Genomic DNA, 20,292 nt, shown 5'->3' on the forward strand with positions numbered 1-20,292 from the left:
TCAATTGAATATGCAGATGCTTCAAAGTGATTTAGAACAACTACTCCACAGCCCGACTTTCCAAAGAGAAAGTCATCTTTACAACAAGTATGACTGACTCATTTATCCAGAAGATAAAGTGATTTGTTCTCTTGTGGATGGGGAATTCAGTTTCCTTATTTACAAGGAACAAGGTCAGAGCTGAAGATGCTGTCTTCCAAATACAAAACAAATTTGTAGAGGGTGTATTTCACGGAAAGCCACCAGTATGTAATTTATGTATAAATTACATAAAGGGAAAAAAAAAAAGAATTATAGGGTCTGCAATTGCTTTCCAGGGTACAGAAGGACGTTTGATTTTTTTTTCCTTCAGCATAATTCAGAAGGAAGTGATACCCTAGGGAGCCAAGACTGGGTTTTCTTGTAGGGCAAGAAAGACATTTTCTGGGGAAGGAAAAGGTATGTAAAAGTTTGGGGGAGATAAAGAAGATTTCTGCCATTGAACCATTCTGCATATGAAGCCCAGGGTATAAGCAGTCTCCTTGATCATCAAGTACCTTTCTGCACACAAAGATATCAATATAAAAGGGCAGACATAGCTTTAGAATTTCTCTGCTGAAGTGGCTTATAGGTGGCACTTGTATTGGAAGGGTGGCAGGGAGATTTACCTTGAATCTGTTTTCTGATTTATGCTTTTAGGGGTCAGATGATGAGGGGAAGGGTCTTAAGGTCTCTCCAGTTGCCACCTTTTGTCCAACTCTTCTTCTAAGAAGGGAGAATAGAGACACCGGAGATGTGCAAAAGGTGAAGTCTCCCGGGTTTGCAAAGAGAAAGAGGAAGCTTCTGCCTTCTGGGTCCACACCAATCCCTCCTCATTTGGTGATCAAGGTTCCTGGGAGTCACTGCAGAGAGATGATTTAGAGTTTGCTTTCTCAAGCATCTCTTTTCTGTTGTTGCCTGGTGAAATGATTACTGAGACTTAAAGAAGGCATGTCCAGCTGTCTTAGTTCTGGAAGAAGCTAGACGTGTCCGCTCACAGAGTTGGGAGGCTGTCAGGCTAAAAGGAGCCTTTCCTGCCGTGAGCACCATCTTCTGTCAGCAGAAAACTTGCTAGTCAATGTAAGCAAAACCCAACGCTTCAGGCAGGCTTTAGACTTTGTGTGTCTCAAGACGGATGTTGAAGGACTACTTGAAATTTTTTTATCCTAATGAAAGGTGAGTTATCTCCGTGTGATATATGGGAGTACTCCAGGTGCAAACCGAAGCACCAAATGTATGAAGTTAGGCTCCTGAACTATGAATGAATTGTATTCCTGTATACAAGTGGCGCTGGTGGTAAGGAAGCCACCTGCCAGTGCAGGAGACATCAAAGGCCTGGAATCCTTGGGTCAGGAAGATCCCCTGGAGGTGGGCACAGCAACCAACTCCAGTACTCTTGCCTGGAGAGTCCGATGGACAGAGGAGCCTGGCAGGGTACAGTCCACAGGATCGTGAAGAGTTGGACATGACTGAAGTGACTTAGCACAGCATACATAACTCAGTTTGAACTGTTTCTGAATATAGGCTGGGAACAGGGTTGCCAGACGAAATATAGATGCTCAATTAAATTTGAAATTCATCAGTAAAAAGTAACTTTTAGTATGAATATGTCCCATGCATTACTGAGGCCATATTTATCCTAAAAACTCCCTACATTATTATTATTATTTGCTAAATCAGGAAACCCTAGGTGAGAAATAAAGTGTGTGTACAAGAGAAGAGTTAACTTTTGGCCACGTCTCCTCTGTGTTCAATGTGTTGGCAGGAAGCGGGAGGTAAGGAATTCCTAAAGCCGGATTGCCTGTCCTGGGCATGTGGGCGTTGTGTCTTTAAGCCTAACCAGTGTGGTTTCCATGAAGAGTGAGTGTAGCCTGGGAATTGATGCAGCTCAGAAGTCAGTGTTCTGAATGGGCACCTGAACTACAGGCTGCCTGACTTCCCCATGCTCTTTGTTTTTGGAATTCCTGTACAAGTGTACTTTTGACTCGGGCCTTGGATTGATTTCACCTGGCGTCTACGTCCTGGTAACTCTTACATTTAAATCTTCATTTTGGACTCAGAGGGAGAGGGAGAGGGTGGGATGATTTGGGAGAATGACATTCTAACATGTATACTATCATGTAAGAATTGAATCGCCAGTCTGTGTCTGACGCAGGATGCAGCATGCTTGGGGCTGGTGCATGGGGATGACCCAGAGAGATGTTATGGGGAGGGAGGTGGGAGGGGGGTTCATGTTTGGGAACGCATGTAAGAATTAAAGATATTAAAATTTAAAAAATAAAAAACCGAAAAAAAATTTTTAAAAAATTAAATTAAATTTAAAAAAAATCTTCATTTTGGATTACTCATCTGATTACCTGCGTACTTTTCACCATGGTATATTCCTCCAGAAAGCATGTATCTGGGAGTCTTTAGGGAAGGATGTATATAGAGGTCTTGATGGATGCTGTTTTCATTATTATTATTAACATCTTTGCATTAAAAAGGGAACTATTTTGAAATTTCAACAAAATCCAGCCTATAATTACTGTAATGATTATAATAAAGAATGTTTCTTATTCCAGATGTCTGTGCAATAAGATTTGTGTTCTTAAACCATTCATTTTACTTAAGGATTAAAATAAGGTTATCAGACTACATTTGAAAAGGCCTAAAACCATGCTTTCTCTTTGTGTGCCTCTTGGGGTTTCAATTTCCTTATCTTCAAGTTAAAGGTATTAGATAATCCCTAGGGTCCTAAATCAAATCCCTTATGATTATACAGCGGAAGTGAGGAATAGATTTAAGGGACTAGATCTGATAGGTAGAGTGCCTGATGAACTATGGAATGAGGTTCGTGACATTGTACAGGAGACAGGGATCAAGACCATCCCCATAGAAAAGAAATGCAAAAAAGCAAAATGGCTGTCTGGGGAAGCCTTACAAATAGCTGTGAAAAGAAGAACGGCAAAAAACAAAGGAGAAAAGGAAAGATATAAGCGTCTGAATGCAGAGTTCCAAAGAATAGCAAGAAGAGATAAGAAAGTCTTCTTCAGTGATCAATGCAAAGAAATAGAGGAAAAGAACAGAATGGGAAAGACTAGAGATCTCTTCAGGAAAATTAGAGATACCAAGGGAACATTTCATGCAAAGATGAGCTCAATAAAGGACAGAAATGGTATGGACCTAACAGAAGCAGAAGATATTAAGAAGAGATGGCAAGAATACACAGAAGAACTGTACAAAAAAGATCTTCATGACCCAGATAATCATGATGGTGTGATCACTCACCTAGAGCCAGACATCCTGGAATGTGAAGTCAAGTGGGCCTTAGGAAGCATAACTACAAACAAAGCTAGTGGAGGTGGTGGAATTCCAGTTGAGCTATTTCAAATCCTGAAAGATGATGCTGTGAAAATGCTGCACTCAATATACCAGCACATTTGGAAAACTCAGCAGTGGCCACAGGACTGGAAAAGGTTAGTTTTCATTCCAATCCCAAAGAAAGGCAATGCCAAAGAATGCTCAAACTACTGCACAATTGCACTCATCTCACACGCTAGTAAAGTAATGCTCAAAATTCTCCAAGCCAGGCTTCAGCAATACATGAACCATGAACTTCCTGATGTTCAAGCTGATTTTAGAAAAGGCAGAGGAACCAGAGATCAAATTGCCAACATCCGCTGGATCATGGGAAAAGCAAGAGAGTTCCAGAAAAACATCTATTTGTGCTTTCTTGACTATGCCAAAGCCTTTGACTGTGGAAAATTCTGAAAGAGATGGGAATACCAGACCACCTGACCTGCCTCTTGAGAAATCTGTATGCAGGTCAGGAAGCAACAGTCAGAACCGGACATGGAACAACAGGCTGGTTCCAAATAGGAAATGGAGTACGTCAAGGCTGTATATTGTCACCCTGCTTATTTAACTTATGGGCAGTGTACATCATGAGAAATGCTGGGCTGGAAGAAGCACAAGCTGGAATCAAGATTGCCAGGAGAAATATCAATAACCTCAGATATGCAGATGACACCACCCTTATGGCAGAAAGTGAAGAGGAACTAAAAAGCTTCTTGATAAAAGTGTAAGAGGAGAGTGAAAAAATTAGCTTAAAGCTCAACATTCAGAAAACTAAGATCATGGCATCTGGTCCTATCACTTCATGGGAAATAGATGGGGAAACAGTGGAGACAGTGTCAGACTTTATTTTGGGGGGATCCAAAATCACTGCAGATGGTGACTGCAGCCATGAAATTAAAAGACGCTTACTCCTTGGAAGAAAAGTTATGACCAACCTAGATAGCATATTGAAAAGTAGAGATATTACTTTGCCAACAAAGGTCCGTCTAGTCAAGGCTATGGTTTTTCCTGTGGTCATGTATGGATGTGAGAGTTGGATTGTGAAGAAGGCTGAGTGCCGAAGAATTGATGCTTTTGAACTGTGATGTTGGAGAAGACTCTTGAGAGTCCCATGGACTACAAGGAGATCCAACCAGTCCATTCTGAAGGAGATCAGCCCTGGGATTTCTTTGGAAGGACTGATGTTAAAGCTGAAACTCCAGTACTTTGGCCACCTCATTCGAAGAGCTGACTCATTGGAAAAGACTCTGATGCTGGGAGGGATTGGGGACAGGAGGAGAAGAGACGACCGAAGATGAGATGGCTGGATGGCATCACGGACTCGATGGGCGTGAGTCTGAGTGAACTCCGGGAGTTGGTGATGGACAGGGAGGCCTGGCGTGCTGTGATTCATGAGGTCGCAAAGAGTTGGACCTGACTGAGCGACTGGACTAAAGGGTCCTTTGCAACCCTCACAGTCTCTGACACTGTTATGGTAGCTTATAAACTAGTGTTCAGAGCAGTCAGTCAGCCCCGGGTTTGTCTGTCTCTTTTCCACAGAGCTGCATATCTGCCATTCTCATCCCAACTACAGAAAAGAGTGGCCACATCTGCCTCATTTAAACTACCCAAGACCAAGGTCCTGGAAGAATTACCTCCTCACCTTGACAGCCATGTACCCATAGAGAAATCCTTCTAGTTACACTTTCCATAGACTCAGAAATGCTGACTCTTCAGAGGTCTCATAGCAATGGAAGTCTGACTCCAACCCTTAGGGGTTGATGATAGAGGATTATTCTTTATTTATGTAGACCTAGCTGAAATATTGTCATCAGCTCAACTTTGTGCACTGTACCCAGAATATGTATGTGAATGGATCTTCTCATTAAACTAGTATTTATGTTGTGCACATCTGGACCCCACCACTGGGCAGGATGATTCCTTAGCTGGTTTGGAGCTTCGGTATGTACGTTTAGTCTGCACTGCAGTTCTTAAATGCAGGGACAGTTGAAAGGAATTGTGTGCTAGAACTGGCTTGCTGTAGCTTGCAAAAATTGATTATTAAATTACCAGGAGTTTTGCGAGCTGATTGTTAAATGCAAACATTATTGAAAATCAAGTCATACCAACCTACAACAAATAAAGCATATTCAAAACAAAAACTCAAAATGTATTATTAATACCTCCTGATTATTTCACTCGGCATATCTATGCTCTTGATATTATTTGCATATATGGGAGCTGTTTGATGAAAACATATAATGATGCTACTGTACACCTCTTCCCTACCATATATTCAGAGAACTCATGTTGGTCACTTTACATAGGCCATGGTGCAAGTGTTTACACCACAGAAACCAGCAAATGTTACCATTCAGACCTTGACTTATTTCTTTGTTGTCTAAATTTCCAAAATTAATGGAGAGAATGTTACTAATGTAGATTAAACTTAAAAATTTGCAGTGTGTGGTGTCTGTAGCTCTTACATTGTGAATAGTGCAAAAAATTGAGAAAATCTGCTTCCAGTATTCAAAAAACTATTCAATGCTTCCACATAAAAGTCCTTATGTCATTGAATGAGTGACTTTCCCATGTGTCTTCATTGCTTCCCATTTGTGAAGCAATTGCTACTTAATGTAATAAAAATATCAACCGATATAAACATAGGAACTACAGACACTCTCCAGTTGCAGACACAGACTAGCTCTGAACACAACTTACGTCTAAACAAAATTGATATAAAAATAGTCAAAGCATTTAGAGAGCACCAGTTGGCCTTATGGAATAGAAAATAAATCATATTGCATATTTTATTATTTGTGAATTGTGGGCTTCCCATTCTTTATATTAGCAAAACATAAACTTATATACATATAGATATGTGTACAATTCTTTTTTTTTTTTTTTTACAAAATGCCTGTTGAACATTTTCTGGCACACAATTGACTTAAACCTCTACTTGGTAGACCCCTTCTGGTTAGTCTATTTGTTGGGACTGACATAGTCCTCAGGTGAGGCCATGCTTCCTAAGACCATACCATGTGAAGCAGAAAAAGCTTTTGATAAGATTTCAATATTAATGTATGAGGAAAGCGCTCCAGAAAGAAGGCCTAGAGGGAACATGCCACAATATAATAAAGGGCACACATGGCAGGCCCACAGCTAACGTCATATTCAGTGGTGCAAAGCTGAAAGCATTTCCTCTGAGATTAGGAACAAGACATGGGTGGCCAGTCTCACCACTTTGATTCAACTTAGTGTTGACTTCTGGAGTCACACAGACCTAGGTTTGAATCCTATCTCTGTCATTTACTAGCTAAATACACTTGAATTTATATTCTTTCTGCCTTTGATTTTAAGTCTGTCATGCAGAGATAATTATAAGACTAACCTCATAGGGTTGTTGGAAAATTCAGCATATGTTTAACACAGGCCATGGCACATGTAAGTTCTCAAAAATGGTAGCTGTAATTTTTTTTCCTACATCATCTCTCCTGCCTATTAGGATTCATCAAGCTTCAGACCACAGTCCTCTACCTTTTCTGTTTATATTCATTTAGAGTGTAACTGGGAGAAGGCAATGGCACCCCACTCCAGTACTCTTGCCTGGAAAACCCCATGGGTGGAAGACCCTGGTGGGCTACAGTCCATGGGGTCGCTAAGAGTCGGATACGACTGAGTGACTTCACTTTCACTTTTCACTTGCATGCATTGGAAAAGGAAATGGCACCCCACTCCAGTGTTCTTGCCTGGAGAATCCCAGGGACAGGGGAGCCTGGTGGGCTGCTGTCTATGGGGTCACACAGAGTCGGACACGACTGACTGAAGCGACTTAGCAGCAGCAGCAGAGCCTGACCAGCACATTGTTTGGTGATTCACAAATCTCCCCCTCCATCTTGACCTTCTCATTAGGGTATCTATTCATGTACATTTTAAACCAACCTTAGGACATAACATAGGAAATACCTTCTGTTCATTGTCTGACCATCCTAAGATGAGAATGCCCTTCCCGTTTTCTCATTTCCGTGGGTGGTACCCTATTTGTGCTTGATCTCAGGCTTCAAAGCTGCATTCAATACTCTCTGTATCTGATTATTCATTAAACCCTACTTATTTTTTCTCGCAGCCTCAGTTACCCTTCCTTCTCATGACTAACAGGGAAGCTGGCTGACAAGCCATTTGGTGCACTCCCATCCCTTGATAGCCTTGTTTTTCCCTTTGTGGTCATGGTGCTCAAGAGACACTGATGATCTTTTAATTAATAAGTTAGTCTTTTATTATTTACTGACATGCATTGCTCTTGAACTCTTTGAAATATCTATGTCTTTTTCTCTTCAACTAGGCTGTAAGCTCCTTGATGACAAAAGCAGGATGTGAACTCAGAATTACTGTCGCAGTGCTTAACCCAGTGCTCAATAAAGGCTTCCCCGTGGGATGAATTGATTGAATATAACCCTTTCTTATTAAGAGTATGTTTTAAGTTGTTGCTTGTTTTAGCCACTAAGTCGTGTGTGGTCCTTTTGCAACCCCAAGGACTATAGCCTGCCTGGCTCCTTTGCCCATGAGATTCTCCAGGCAAGAATACTGGAGGGGGTTGCCATTTCCTTTTCTAAGAATATGTAATTTTCTAGATGACATAGCTAGATGTAAATATGTAGCTTCCTAATGCCTGTTAGGTCAGTCCCATGTTCTTCAAGCTGACCTTCTAGTTATACTGTCAGCTGGTTCTATCTTACCTGCTCTTAACTTTATCTTCCTGAAATGGGCCCTTTAGTCAGGTGACGTTGGTACACACACACACAATTTAGTTCAGTTCAGTTCAGTCGCTCAGTCGTGTCCGACTCTTTGCGACCCCATGAATTGCAGCACGCCAGGCTTCCATGTCCATCACCAACTCCCAGAATTCACTCAGACTCACGTCCATCGAGTCAGTGATGCCATCCAGCTATCTCATCCTCTGTTGTCCCCTTCTCCTCCTGCCCCCAATCCCTCCCAGCATCAGAGTCTTTTCCAATGAGTCAGCTCTTTGCATGAGGTGGCCAGAGTACTGGAGTTTCAGCTTTAGCATCATTCCTTCCAAAGATAAATCAGGGCTGATCTTGGTATTCAAATGATCATCCTTCCATCTTAGTTTTTTTTGAAGTCCCAAGATATTGGGTACTTACCACCTCACACTGAAAAATGCAATGCCATACCACCTAAGAAGGACTTGTAAAGGTGGGAAAAACCAGTTTTGTGACTTTTGCCCAAAAACAATAGCTGGAGGTTCAGAAGGACCAGGAAATTAGGAAGAAATTTTCCTTCAAAAAGTTAATTAAGTGCAGAGCCATGCCCACTTTCTAATGGTAGGCATACTGGTTTATCATAAAGGGTAAAACTCAGGAATAGACAATTAGAGGTGATACATCAGGCTAGGCATGGGGAGGTACACAGAGCTTTCATGCCCTTTTGGAGCACATCGCCGTCCAAGTACGTTGATGTGCTCACTCACCTAGAAGCTGCCTGAAACACTATCTTTTAGGAAGTTTCATTAGGCATGACTGATGAAATCATTGGCCACTGGTGGTTGAACTCAGTCTCCAGCCCCTCTGTCTTTCCCTGGTGGTAGAAAGCAAGGTGTGTAAAAGTTCCAAGCCTGTAATCAAGGATTGGTCTTTCCAGTAACCAGTCTACATCTCAAAGCTCTCTCAGTTCAGTTCAGTTCAGTCGCTCAGTCATGTCCTACTCTTTGCGACCCCATGGACTGCAGTATGACAACCTCCCTGTGCATCACCAACTCCCAGCATTTACTCAAACTCATGTCCATTGAGTTGGTGATGCCATCCAACCATCTCATCCTCTGTCGTCCCCTTCTCCTCCCACCTTCAATCTTTTCCATCATCAGGGTCTTTTCAAATGAGTCAGTTCTTTGCATCAGTGGTCAAAGTATTGGAGTTTCAGCTTCAGCATCAGTCCTTCCAATGACTATTCAGGAATGATTTCCTTTAGGATGGACTGGTTGGATCTCCTTGCAGTCCAAGGGACTCTCAAGAGTCTTCTCCAACACCACAGTTCAAAAGCATCAATTCTTCAGCACTCAGCTTTCATTATATTCCAACTCTCACATCCATACATGACTACTGGAAAAACCATAGCCTTGACTAGACGGACCTTTGTTGGCAAAGTAACATCTATGCTTTTTAATATGCTCTCCAGGTTGGTCATAACTTTTCTTCCCAAAAGTAAGTGTCTTTTAATTTCATGACTGCAGTCACCATCTGCGGTAATTTTGGAGCCCCCCAAAATAAAGCCTATTGTTGTTTCCGTTGTTTCCCCATGAAGTGATGGGACCAGATGCCATGATCTTAGTTTTCTGAATGTTGAGCTTTAAGCCAACTTTTTCACTCTCCTCTTTCACTTTCATCAAGAGGCTTTTTAGTTCCTCTTCACTTTCTGCCATAAGGGTGGTGTCATCTGCATATCTGAGAATATTGATATTTGTCCCAGCAATCTTGATTCCAGCCTGTGCTTCCTCCAGCCCAGCCTTTCTTGTGATGTACTCTTGCATATAAGTTAAATAAGCAGGGTGACAGTATACAGCCTTGACATACTCCTTTCCTGATTTGGACCCAGTCTGTTGTTCCATGTCTGGTTCTAACTGTTGCTTCCTGATCTGCATACAGATTTCTCAGGAGGAAGGTCAGGTGTTCTGGTATTCCCATCTCTTTAAAAATTTAAGAATTCTTAAATTCTCTCTAGGAGCCCCATTGAGAGTTACTTCATTAGAATAATTGAATGATGTAAAGGAGCTCCATTTAAGGAGCTCTGTGTGTTAGGAACCAGAACAAAGATCAAGTATGTATTTCCTATTATCCCACATCCACAGGTACCTTCTTTCCAACTGCAGCTTGAAATGAGCCTAGGCTATGGGAGAGGCGAAACTTCTGAATAAAATTTAGAGTTTCAGTTATTAAAGTAAAATCAACATTTTTATTACTGAAATGACATTTTTCTCCTGTCTAGAAAAAGTTAAGTAGAAACAGGTGTGAGTCCCGCCCAGGGTGTCATGTCAGAAATGGAGAAGGGTTCTAGGCAGTAAGTTAGTGTGAGCAGGACAAGCGGAAATAATACAGTGGTGTTTTCTTTATACCCTTTGAAGCGAGTCTGGTTCAAGACAACTGTTATGTTTGCTGACGCTACACATGTAGGCAGGACTCAGGGCATGCAGGCGGGCATGACTGCATATACACATACACACCCCTTGCTACCGTTTAGGTTCTACAGTTGCGCTCATCTCCTCCAAGAAATCTTTCCTGCTTAGCCCCAGTCACACAGCTCTCCTTCTTGGAATTTCTATAATCCCTGTTTTTCAAATTTAATACTTACATATGTGAACCAACCATATATCTTCATTGATCTTCGCTTGTTCCATTTACGTGTTTTTGCTTCTCATTCTTATAGTAAGCCTCTCACCAGAAACCAATATATTTTACTTTTGGGATATGTCTCCTATATCCCTCCATTGTCACTTAATAAAGGCTGCATGATTGATTGGTCAGATGTGTCCAGATTTCATGGTGCCATCAGAAGTTAGTTAAATATTCAGTTTAGTCTAAAACCTAAAGCTAAATCTTCTGTCTCCTGATGGAGATGCTGGCTCCCTGGACTCAGCTTTCTGTTTTGTTGGTGGTGGTGGTGGTGGTTGCCCAATGAACTGTTGAACAGAGCATGCTCATGAAAGAGCGAATCTTCATGCAGTCTTTCTTTTATTGCTGATGAAGGTGAAAATAGCTGTGAGTGTAGTTTGGTGTATGACACAGGTCCTCTTCAGGCGTTGCGCTGGGAAGATGCCTTTGATCAACATTCACGCTACTCTACACTTTGCATTACCTCATAGTCACCAGTAGGCTTAAGTTCTTGGTTTATGAATATTCAGCTTTCTGCTAATAAAACTTTCTATAGAACTAGAAGCGTTTCCCAGACCGCTGGAAGTGTATTTTAAGATCAGCCTCTCTCAAAATTGCTTCAGTTACGGGCAGGGCATGCATTTCATCAGACTTCCATCTTCTTTGTTAGAAACCTCTTTTTTACTTTCTCCAGAATGATGAAGGAAATTAGTCTTATGTTATTTTAATCCTCCCATCTACCACGGGAGCTGGCAGTGTGTCCGAATACTTAAAAGCTTGAGACTTTGTCAGAGCATTTCAGGGCTAAAAGGAGGCTTATAGGTCCATGAAGTCTTGATGTCTCTGAGAGTGGAATGGATGAATCATATATGTGCACTGAACAAATAAAACTCTACGGTGTCTCTGTAGGTGATACAGGCCTGCCATTCATATCCCAAAGCAATTGAAGTTGTTGTTAACGCCTATGAACACATCAAGTGGAACGTGAAGTGGAAAAGAGCTATCCCTGATGATGACTTGGAGGTAAAGCATCCATTCACTTCCTCTGGGTTTTCACTCCCCAGGACTTCCAGAACACAATGGAAGTACAGGAAACTCTAATTTTAAAACAATGGGTTTTGAGACTGCTTTAAGAATTAGAGAATGCCACTCCAATATGAGACAAAGGGTTATAAAATGCAGGTGTGAGAAGAGATAAATAAATAGGTATGTAACACTTGGGAGCATCTTGGGAATTTCTCCATCAAGGGGCAAGTTGAATAATTATATAAAGTTGACAGTTTTACTTTCTTCCCCATCAATTTAGATGAATTTAATAACAACAACAACAACAACATTTGGTATTGCTCATATAGCATTTTACCAGCAGATTAAACTGTTTTGTATAGATTATAAAAGTGACTTTAATAAATTGCTTTGTATAGGTTATTTTCATTCACTTCTAAATATCCTGAAGTCTTTAGTAAGCAGGTAGCAGAGTATTAAAAACTGTGGGACTTCCCTGACAGTCCAGTAGTTAAAAGTCCATTTGCCAACGTGAGAGATGTTGGTTCCATCCCTGGTGTGGGATGGATCCCTGGGATCCTACGTGCTGCAGGACCACTAAGCCTGTGCCCCACAACTACTGAGCCCAGCTCCAGAGCCCTCAGGCCAAAGCGATTGAAGCACAACTAGAGAAAGCCCGCACGCCACAAAGAAGACCCAGCGCAGCCATCAATAAATAAAGAGACAGATGGATAAAACTGTGGCAAAAATGTGCATAACGTAAGATTTAAAAAAAAAAAAACCTCTGTGATGACTCATGCAGAAAGCTTTGCAAAGCTGAGTCCTCGTGCCACACACGGACTTTGCTGTCTTTGTGAACCAGCTATTTCACTAGCCTTCTTGGTTTTAGCCACCACAGCTGTCCCCAACATGGGAGAGGTGTTAGGCAGAGTGCAGAGCTCACTGGGCTTAGAGGCCAATGGCTTAGATGCAATGTTATTCTGCTACTTATTTGCTGCCTTAGCTTTGAAAAGTTGCTTAAGCTGTCTTAGCGTTGTTATTCATGGTTAATTTTGCCTCACCATCAGAGACGGTGGAAAGCTGCCATTAGGTATAAAGTAGGGACTAAACACGTCACTGTTGATTTCTATTGATGTAAACGGGGAGGCTGTTCTGATAACATGTCTTGCCTTCTTTTTCAGAGACACTGGGATTTTTACCACTCTCTCTTCACCGTGTGCAGTAACTCTCCAAGGACTCTCATGCATTTATCAAGATGCGCCATTCGAAGAGCGTTACACAGCAGATGTCACAGAGTAATTCCTTTGCTTTCCCTCCCATTGTCATTGAAAAAGTACTTGCTTTTAGAGCCGGAGGGAATCATTTATTAAGCCTTATGAGGCAGAAGTTCCCAATCCTAGATCTTTAAGTGGACTCGCTGGGTAGACACAGTTTGCATAAATAAAATGGTACTTGCGCTGATTATAACACCTCAGGGACGTAAAAACACTTTGCAGACACTGTGTCATTAATCCTAGGGTATCATGGTGAAGGGAAATAGACAAGAAGTAAAGTGAAGGTATTCTCAAAAATAAACGCATATTCAGAAGGTACTGATGTAACAGTAATACTGTGTATAGTCCACTTACTTGGTACCTGCTATAATTTTGTAAAAATTTTCATATATTATCTCATTTGAGAGGGGACCCAGGTTTTCTTACAACCAACCTCATTTTCTCTCCCTTATCAGTAAGAAGTTTACATTACCCTTCAGTTGCCAACATGCAAGGCTTGTGATAGGCCTCTTAATCTTTGTGTCCTCCACCCTCTCCCACTTAGCAGAAATTGCTGTTGCTAGTTTTGCCCACCCCTGTCTCCATACCGAGCTCCTCAACTTACTTTCAGTGAAGAAAGTGTGAACATAGTCAGAACGAGGGGATCTTGGAAGCAAATTAGAAGTGAAAACCAAAGACCGATCCACTTGAAAGTCGAAATATTCATATTAATGCACTCTCACTGAGCCCAGGACCGGAGACGCAAAGCTGAATCCGAAGCAAGGACTCCAGCCCCCCAGGACGTCATACTTTAGCAGAGGATCCAGACATTTAAGCTGGGAACTGCAGGGGCAGGTGTCAGGGGCAGGAGCGCAGAGGCAGATTCATTCTCAGTGCTTGCCTTTCAAAGTCATGCTTCTGATATGAAGTGTGGTTTTCTTTGAAGCCTGATGATAAAGAGTGAAGGGGTAGTGTGAAGTGGAGGGGATCTCAGGCTGCTGTGAGTGTGCATGAAAAAGGACTCACTTTCAGTTTCCTGGCACGTCTAGATATTTTTATTTTTGTATCATTTGCTGCATTGTACTGTCCCAGGTTCCCTGGGGAAAATATTGCGCACTCGATGGCTCCCATGTATGTCACAAAGAAGTTTTAGAAAAAGTGTGCACGGAAATGTATGAAAGGACTTAGTTTGGTTACTTCAGTCTTTTCATGTAAGAGACTGACATTTCAAAGCATTTTAGCTAGAAGATGAGAATTTTGCTGGTAATGGCTGGGTGCAGAAAGCACGTAGAGACACTTTGAAAATAGTAGGAGTTTGAGAAACTTGGAAAGGCTAGTGTGTTAATCAGTTTTGTTAACGGTTTGCAGAAAGAGAAATGTAGATGGCTAACCTTTGGAATTCATGGTTTATGAGGCCGCTTTTCACCTCACGTATTTGTTCTTGCTAGTAGTCACTTTTAGATATGCTCGGAGAATTTCAGCATTACGTTTTACAGCTTACATCAGAAGTAATTAAGCACAGGTAAATCTATTTGCCAGTTGTGAGCAGGATTTTTTTCCAGGGCTGGGGTGTATGTACATGTGTATGTTTCTCCATCTTGTTGAAGTTTACAGGCTTGAGTTTTGAGTAGAAACGAAGTCAAATATTCCACTCGCCTGCCATCTAGACTGTGCTTCACCTCTTGGGATTTGCATTCTCCTGGTGCTGTGTAGGAAAAATAATGTAGATGCAATAACCTTTCTAAAGTATCAGTTCTACTCAGATATTTTGGGAGGAATATTTTGTACGGAAATGAGATCTGTATTATGGAATAGAATACTGTATATGTGTGAACTAGTCATATAAAACATGATCTTAAAAAAAAAAAACAGTTTACTTGCAGCAAGTGGTGTAGAACGCATTCTAGAATGCCAGGTGGAGCTGTTGCCGCCCCGGCCGCCCACCCCCCACTAGTTTCAGGAGTATTCTGGAGAAATATTTGTGATCCTGACTTCAGCGGTAATGCTGAGGCTGAGGACGAAAGGAGAGAGGATGTTCCTTGCATGGGGAAATAACGTTTCTCAGGCTGCCCGCTGTGCTTAGGCGTTCTGTGTTAATCTAGTGTATGATACAGAACAACTCGTTTTGGATGGTTTATTTGTAGATTTAAAGTCGTTTCTCCTCATCTTTGCACCTTCATTTAGAGGACTTAAATAAAGCTCTTCCCTTTCCTTTCATCGCTGTGAGTTTTCTGTTGATGAGACTTTTTCCTAACTGGCTTCTCAGCAGTTAGACTAAAGAACTCGACGTGATTCACGTTTCTTCCACATTGAGAAAAAAAAAGAAAGAGAATGAGAAGATATGCCTGTAAATAAATAATATTGTCAAAAGAAAGTAAAGGGTAAACACAAATAAAAAACAGGGGATTGCTTTGAGAACAAAAAAAGTGTTTTAACGATAATAAAGAAATTGTGCTGAATCATAGTCTTCTGTCTGTCACCCTCTGTCCTCTTGGGTTTCTAATTTCCTTTCGTTCTCCTCATTCAAGCAGCCATGAGCAGGAGCAACAGAGGAAATTATTTCCTCATGATAGCTTTGCTAACTTGCTGTAAATAGTCACTCGGTGAGGAAGAAGATAGATAGTCAATAGTCGCACGTGAAAAATCTTTGAGATGAGGGAAAGACCACCCTTTCTGTTTTCTCCCTTCTTAGGAGCTAGACACACAGGTTCTGTTTTTAACTCACCTGGCATTACACTATCACTTTGTCCTTCCATCCCGAACCCAGTGGTTTCCAATAAAAAATACGGCAGTCAAAAGCCGACTGTAAGGATGAAAAAAGTAACAAACTGTTTGCAGTGGCTTATCAATGTTGGAGAAAAAAAAAAACAGCTGAGCCTTACATTTTTGTTGCTCAGCTGATTGTTTTGAACTACACACTTTCAAAACTTTTTAGAAAAATCCAATGATCTATTTTTTTGAAATGCAGACACCAGATCTAGTAGATGGAAGGAATTCATTGTCTTCCTTTGGGGTATGAACAGAGCCACTACAGTGAAGTGTTAGAAGTTTTGGCTCTGGTGCCTTCTGTCTAAGTTTTCATCCTGACTCTCAACCTAATTTGACCTGTTATCTGGGGGAAATGGCATGCTTGCTCCATGCCTCTGTTTCCTCATTTGTAAAGATGCAAATGGTAGTGGTACCTACCTCGTAAAACTTTTATATGATCACTTTGAAGTGCAGGGAAGGAAAAGTTTCACTTGACCCTCTTAGGGCCCCTGACTGGGTCTGAAAATTAAACTGACAAAGACAGATTAACAGGAGGAAAGCACATACGTTTACTTAATATGTTTCACGTGACGTGGAAGCCTTTATGAGGAAATGAAGACCCTGAAGAAACAACCTTGAGGGTTTTCATGTTGGGCTTGATGATAAGTGGGTAGTAGTGCAGAAATATGATAGATTAAGGAATATGAGGTCAGTGTGGTCAGCTAGGGGGAGCCTGGGAATCCTCACTGTTCATTAGGATTCTTCTTTTTTAATCAATTTTTGCTTTACTATGTTGTGTTAGTTTCTGCTGGACAGCAAAGCGAATCAGCTGTACGTATACACATGTCCCCTCCCTTTTGGACTTGCTCCCCATTCAAGTCACTACAGTGCATTAAGCAGAGCTCTCTGAGCTATACAGCAGGTTCTCCGTAGTTACCTATTTTATACATACCATCGATAGTATATATGTCAATCCCAATCTCCCAACTTCTCTCACCACTGCTTTTCCCCCTTGGTATCCATGTATTTGTTCTCTACATCTGTGTGTCTCTTTTTGCTTTACAAATAAGATCATCTGTTCCATTTTTCTATACACATTAATGTACGATATCTGGTTGTGTCTTTCTGACTTGCTTCCCTCTGTATGGCAGTCTCTAGGTCCATCCATGTCTCTGCCAATGACCCAGTTTCGTTCCCCTTTTATGGCTGAGCAGTAGTGCATTGTTACAAGTCTTCTTGATGTCCCTCTGCTTAGAAGATACGGGTGCTCCTTTCCTCCAGATCTAGGGAGAACACCTCCTGAAGGAGGATTTTATGACCTATTTCAGGGAGGAAGGGGCAGGGATGGTCAGCGTGATCTGCCTATTTTTGCCATTTCCTTGAACTCCTTCAGTTTAAAACAGTCACTATGCCAAGGTGCCACATATGCGAACGGTGTGTCTAACCCATCAGAGGGTTAGATCTTTAGTCCATTAAAGAACACAGAGCAGGGTATGACATTCAGTAAGGACTTTAATATTATTGTTGTCCTTGTCACTGTCATATTCATTGTTATTTAGGGAGAGCTACCTACCACTGAGTAACATTTTCATCGAGTGAAGCTGCAGCCGAAGGTGACCTGTGATAGATTTCGGTTCACTTTTGGAACTACTTGTTGAGCTTCTTCTATGTACCAGGCACTTTGCTGGCGGCTGGGAATCGACGGACGAGGAGACAAACCAGGTCCCTGACCTTCTAGGGGTTTTTTGAGTTGGGGGCCAGAGATGGAAATGACACTGATGTGGAGGATTAGCAAACAGGCAAACTGATTAATTTGTGAAATTTTGCCCTTTTTTAAAGTGGGTTTATCAAGGATGCAATGACTCCTTTTTACCATTTCTTGGAGGCTGCAGATCACTTTATCATGTGGATAAAGAGTGTCAGTCAGCTGTTTCCATCTTCACTGAGGGAAGAGGAGGAAGTTATCTTGGTAACAGGAGGAATATAGATTGGCAATTCAGGTTCCCAGCAGTGAGGGTTACTGCACTTCAGAGTGAATGCACAGGAAGGGTTGGAGGATTTAATTTAATTATTCTTTCACTTTCAAGGGTTTGTTCAGTACTAATACATGTATGGTGCAAAACATGGACAGAAGAAGGGAGTGTTGATACCAAATTCCTACAAGGTTCACTTTCAGTAGCTCAAAGTTTTGGTTTTTTGGTTTTTTTTTTGGTCTATTTGTTTGTGTTTTTACTAAGTAGTAAGAATAAAAGGTATACAGTGTTTTTTTTAAAGTTAGATGCTATCTAATGGAGCTGTTTTTCTGTCAACCTGCCATAAAATGGGTGATTAGAAATGATTTTCAAAACCTGTGTTTCAGTGGCAAACTGCCTTCCTCCTATATTTGGGCCTCCCTGGTGGCTCAGAGGGTAAAGCGTCTGCCCGCAATGCGGGAAACCTGGGTTCGATTCCTGGGTCGGGAAGATCCCCTGGAGAAGGACATGGCAACCCCACTCCAGTATTCCTACCTGGAGAATCCCATGGACGGAGGAGCCTGGTGGGCTATATATATAGTCCAGGGGGTCACAGAGAGTTGGACACGACTGAGCGACTTCACTTTATGTTTGATTACACTTGTCACCAATGAGAAGCAGTGTGTGAAATATGAAAAAACAACCTCCAAGAAGCAGTTGATTATTTTCTTTTTTTTTCTTTTTCTTTCTTTCTTTTTTAATTTTAGAGACACTAAGTTGATTAGGTGTGCTGAAATTTCTTATTTAGTAATAGGTTTTCTCAGATAGAGGTATGCCTCAATGATATTGCATAACAGCTATGCAAATATATGCTAATCCAGCCAAGGAAATAAAATAATGATGCTACCTTGTGCTTCTTAAAGACACAAGTGGCTTCGCTCTTAGTGCTTAATCAAGTGCAGAAGATTTGACAAAGCAGAACTGCCATCATGTAGTGTTTTGGGTGGCTTTGAAGTAGAAGTTAGGCACCAGAGGCCTTCTCAAGCTCCAAGTGCCCAGTCATTGCCCAGAGTCACAAGGGAAGATGTTTACTCACTGCCCCATATCAGATTTCAGGGAACCTGGAAGTCTCTGACTGACAAGAGGTGGAAATTAATGGAGATTATAATCACTTTAATTTAGGAAGCAAGACAAATAAATTCAGCTGCCTTTCTGAACACAGATTCTCTCTTTGGCCTGTTCAGGGTCCAGCAGGGTGACTTTCATGGGCTGCATCGGCCAGTCTCCTCTCCCCGTCTTCTTGGTGGTTCCACTCAATGGGAAAACCGTCAGGAGACTGAAGACCAGGAGGAGATGGAGAAGGGCACACTCCTGGCTCCTTCCCTGCTGGGCCTTCTCTTGATGGTGGGTGAATTCCTTCCTCCAGGCCGCAGTTCCTATGATGAGCCCTTCTCCTAAGCTACTATTCTCCTTGATGAAATTCTCTTCAGTCCCCCTTGAGTGTGAGTTCATTTCTTGTGGGGATTTTGGCAAATGCATAAACCATGCATAAGACCGTGATAAGTTAGTGAGATCTCAGGTGGTGGTCCAGACGATAAGTGCTGTCAGTGTTGAGGGAAGAGAGGGGTCACTGGGGACCAGTGGTCAGGCCAGTGGTCTTGAGCTGTGACCTGAAGAAAGGGAGGGTTGGGTAATAAGTTGAGTACGAATAGGGCAGTGGAAGGAGTGGAGCTTAAGGTGAGTAGCCTCAGTGAAGGGGTAGAACTGTAACATACAGTGAGCATTTATTCTCAATTAGACAAGCTTGGTGCAAGTGAAAGATAGACATTTGTTGTAGAGAGTGGAGAATGAGGTTGGCAGGGCTGGGTGGGATCAAGTTATGAGATATCTTTAACCATGTGGAAGCACAGTGGGAAATCAATGGAATATTACTATTATCATAATTATTCTTTTCCACCCCTATAGCTTTAATAGTAATAATAATTATGATCCAACTACATAACATATATTTTATGATTTTCAGAGCATCTTCATGATGCTTAATAAATATAACTGCCTTTACCATTACCTTCAACTCTTCTTCCATGCCAAAAAAATTTACAATTCTGAACATTTAGATGTGGGGGAAAAAAAAAAAGGCATGAGATTAATAGACTCTTTTCTTCCCATGTAAAACACTCCAATCAAATGGAATACTTTACTGGAGCAGAAAGGAATGACAGCCTTACATTTTTTCAAATATCAAAAAGCTAAATAATTTTTTAAATTGGGAAACTTTTTTAAAAAAGGGAAACCTTTCTTCCAGTGCAAAAGAGGATAAAGGAACAGACACAAAATTTGGAGTTTGAGCACTGCTTATAATTCTTGCCACAGCAGTGTTCAACTGATAAATTGTTTACAGAAGCACTGACATAATTACAGCCCTTCAGGAACCCCAGAACTCCCAGTACTGCTGAAGTCAAAGGAACAACAAAAGGCCTCTTCTTAAGGTGATCCATCAGGGAGAGCTCAGGTAGCACTGAATTGTTTCTAAGTAACTTTGGCTTCTTCTACGATAAAGATACATACAAAGAAACTGCAAAGCTTTGTTCCCATGCATTAGCAAAACAGGGT

At 41.5% G+C, this 20,292-nt stretch overlaps 1 protein-coding gene across 1 annotated transcript in view; it reads left to right on the forward strand.

The window, feature by feature from the left end:
* The window catches only part of ASB4 (ankyrin repeat and SOCS box containing 4), an 86,029-nt gene extending 70,586 nt beyond the window's left edge, over positions 1–15,443 (forward strand). The window contains exons 4-5 of the mRNA XM_069587465.1: positions 11,631–11,744; positions 12,908–15,443. Of these exons, the coding sequence (XP_069443566.1) occupies positions 11,631–11,744; positions 12,908–13,096 (303 nt within the window). The 3' untranslated portion in view covers positions 13,097–15,443. The remainder of the gene's footprint in view (positions 1–11,630; positions 11,745–12,907) is intronic.
* The last annotated feature ends 4,849 nt before the right edge of the window (positions 15,444–20,292 follow it).

This window comes from Ovis canadensis, chromosome 4, assembly GCF_042477335.2.
Source record: "Ovis canadensis isolate MfBH-ARS-UI-01 breed Bighorn chromosome 4, ARS-UI_OviCan_v2, whole genome shotgun sequence".
NCBI lineage: Eukaryota > Metazoa > Chordata > Mammalia > Artiodactyla > Bovidae > Ovis > Ovis canadensis.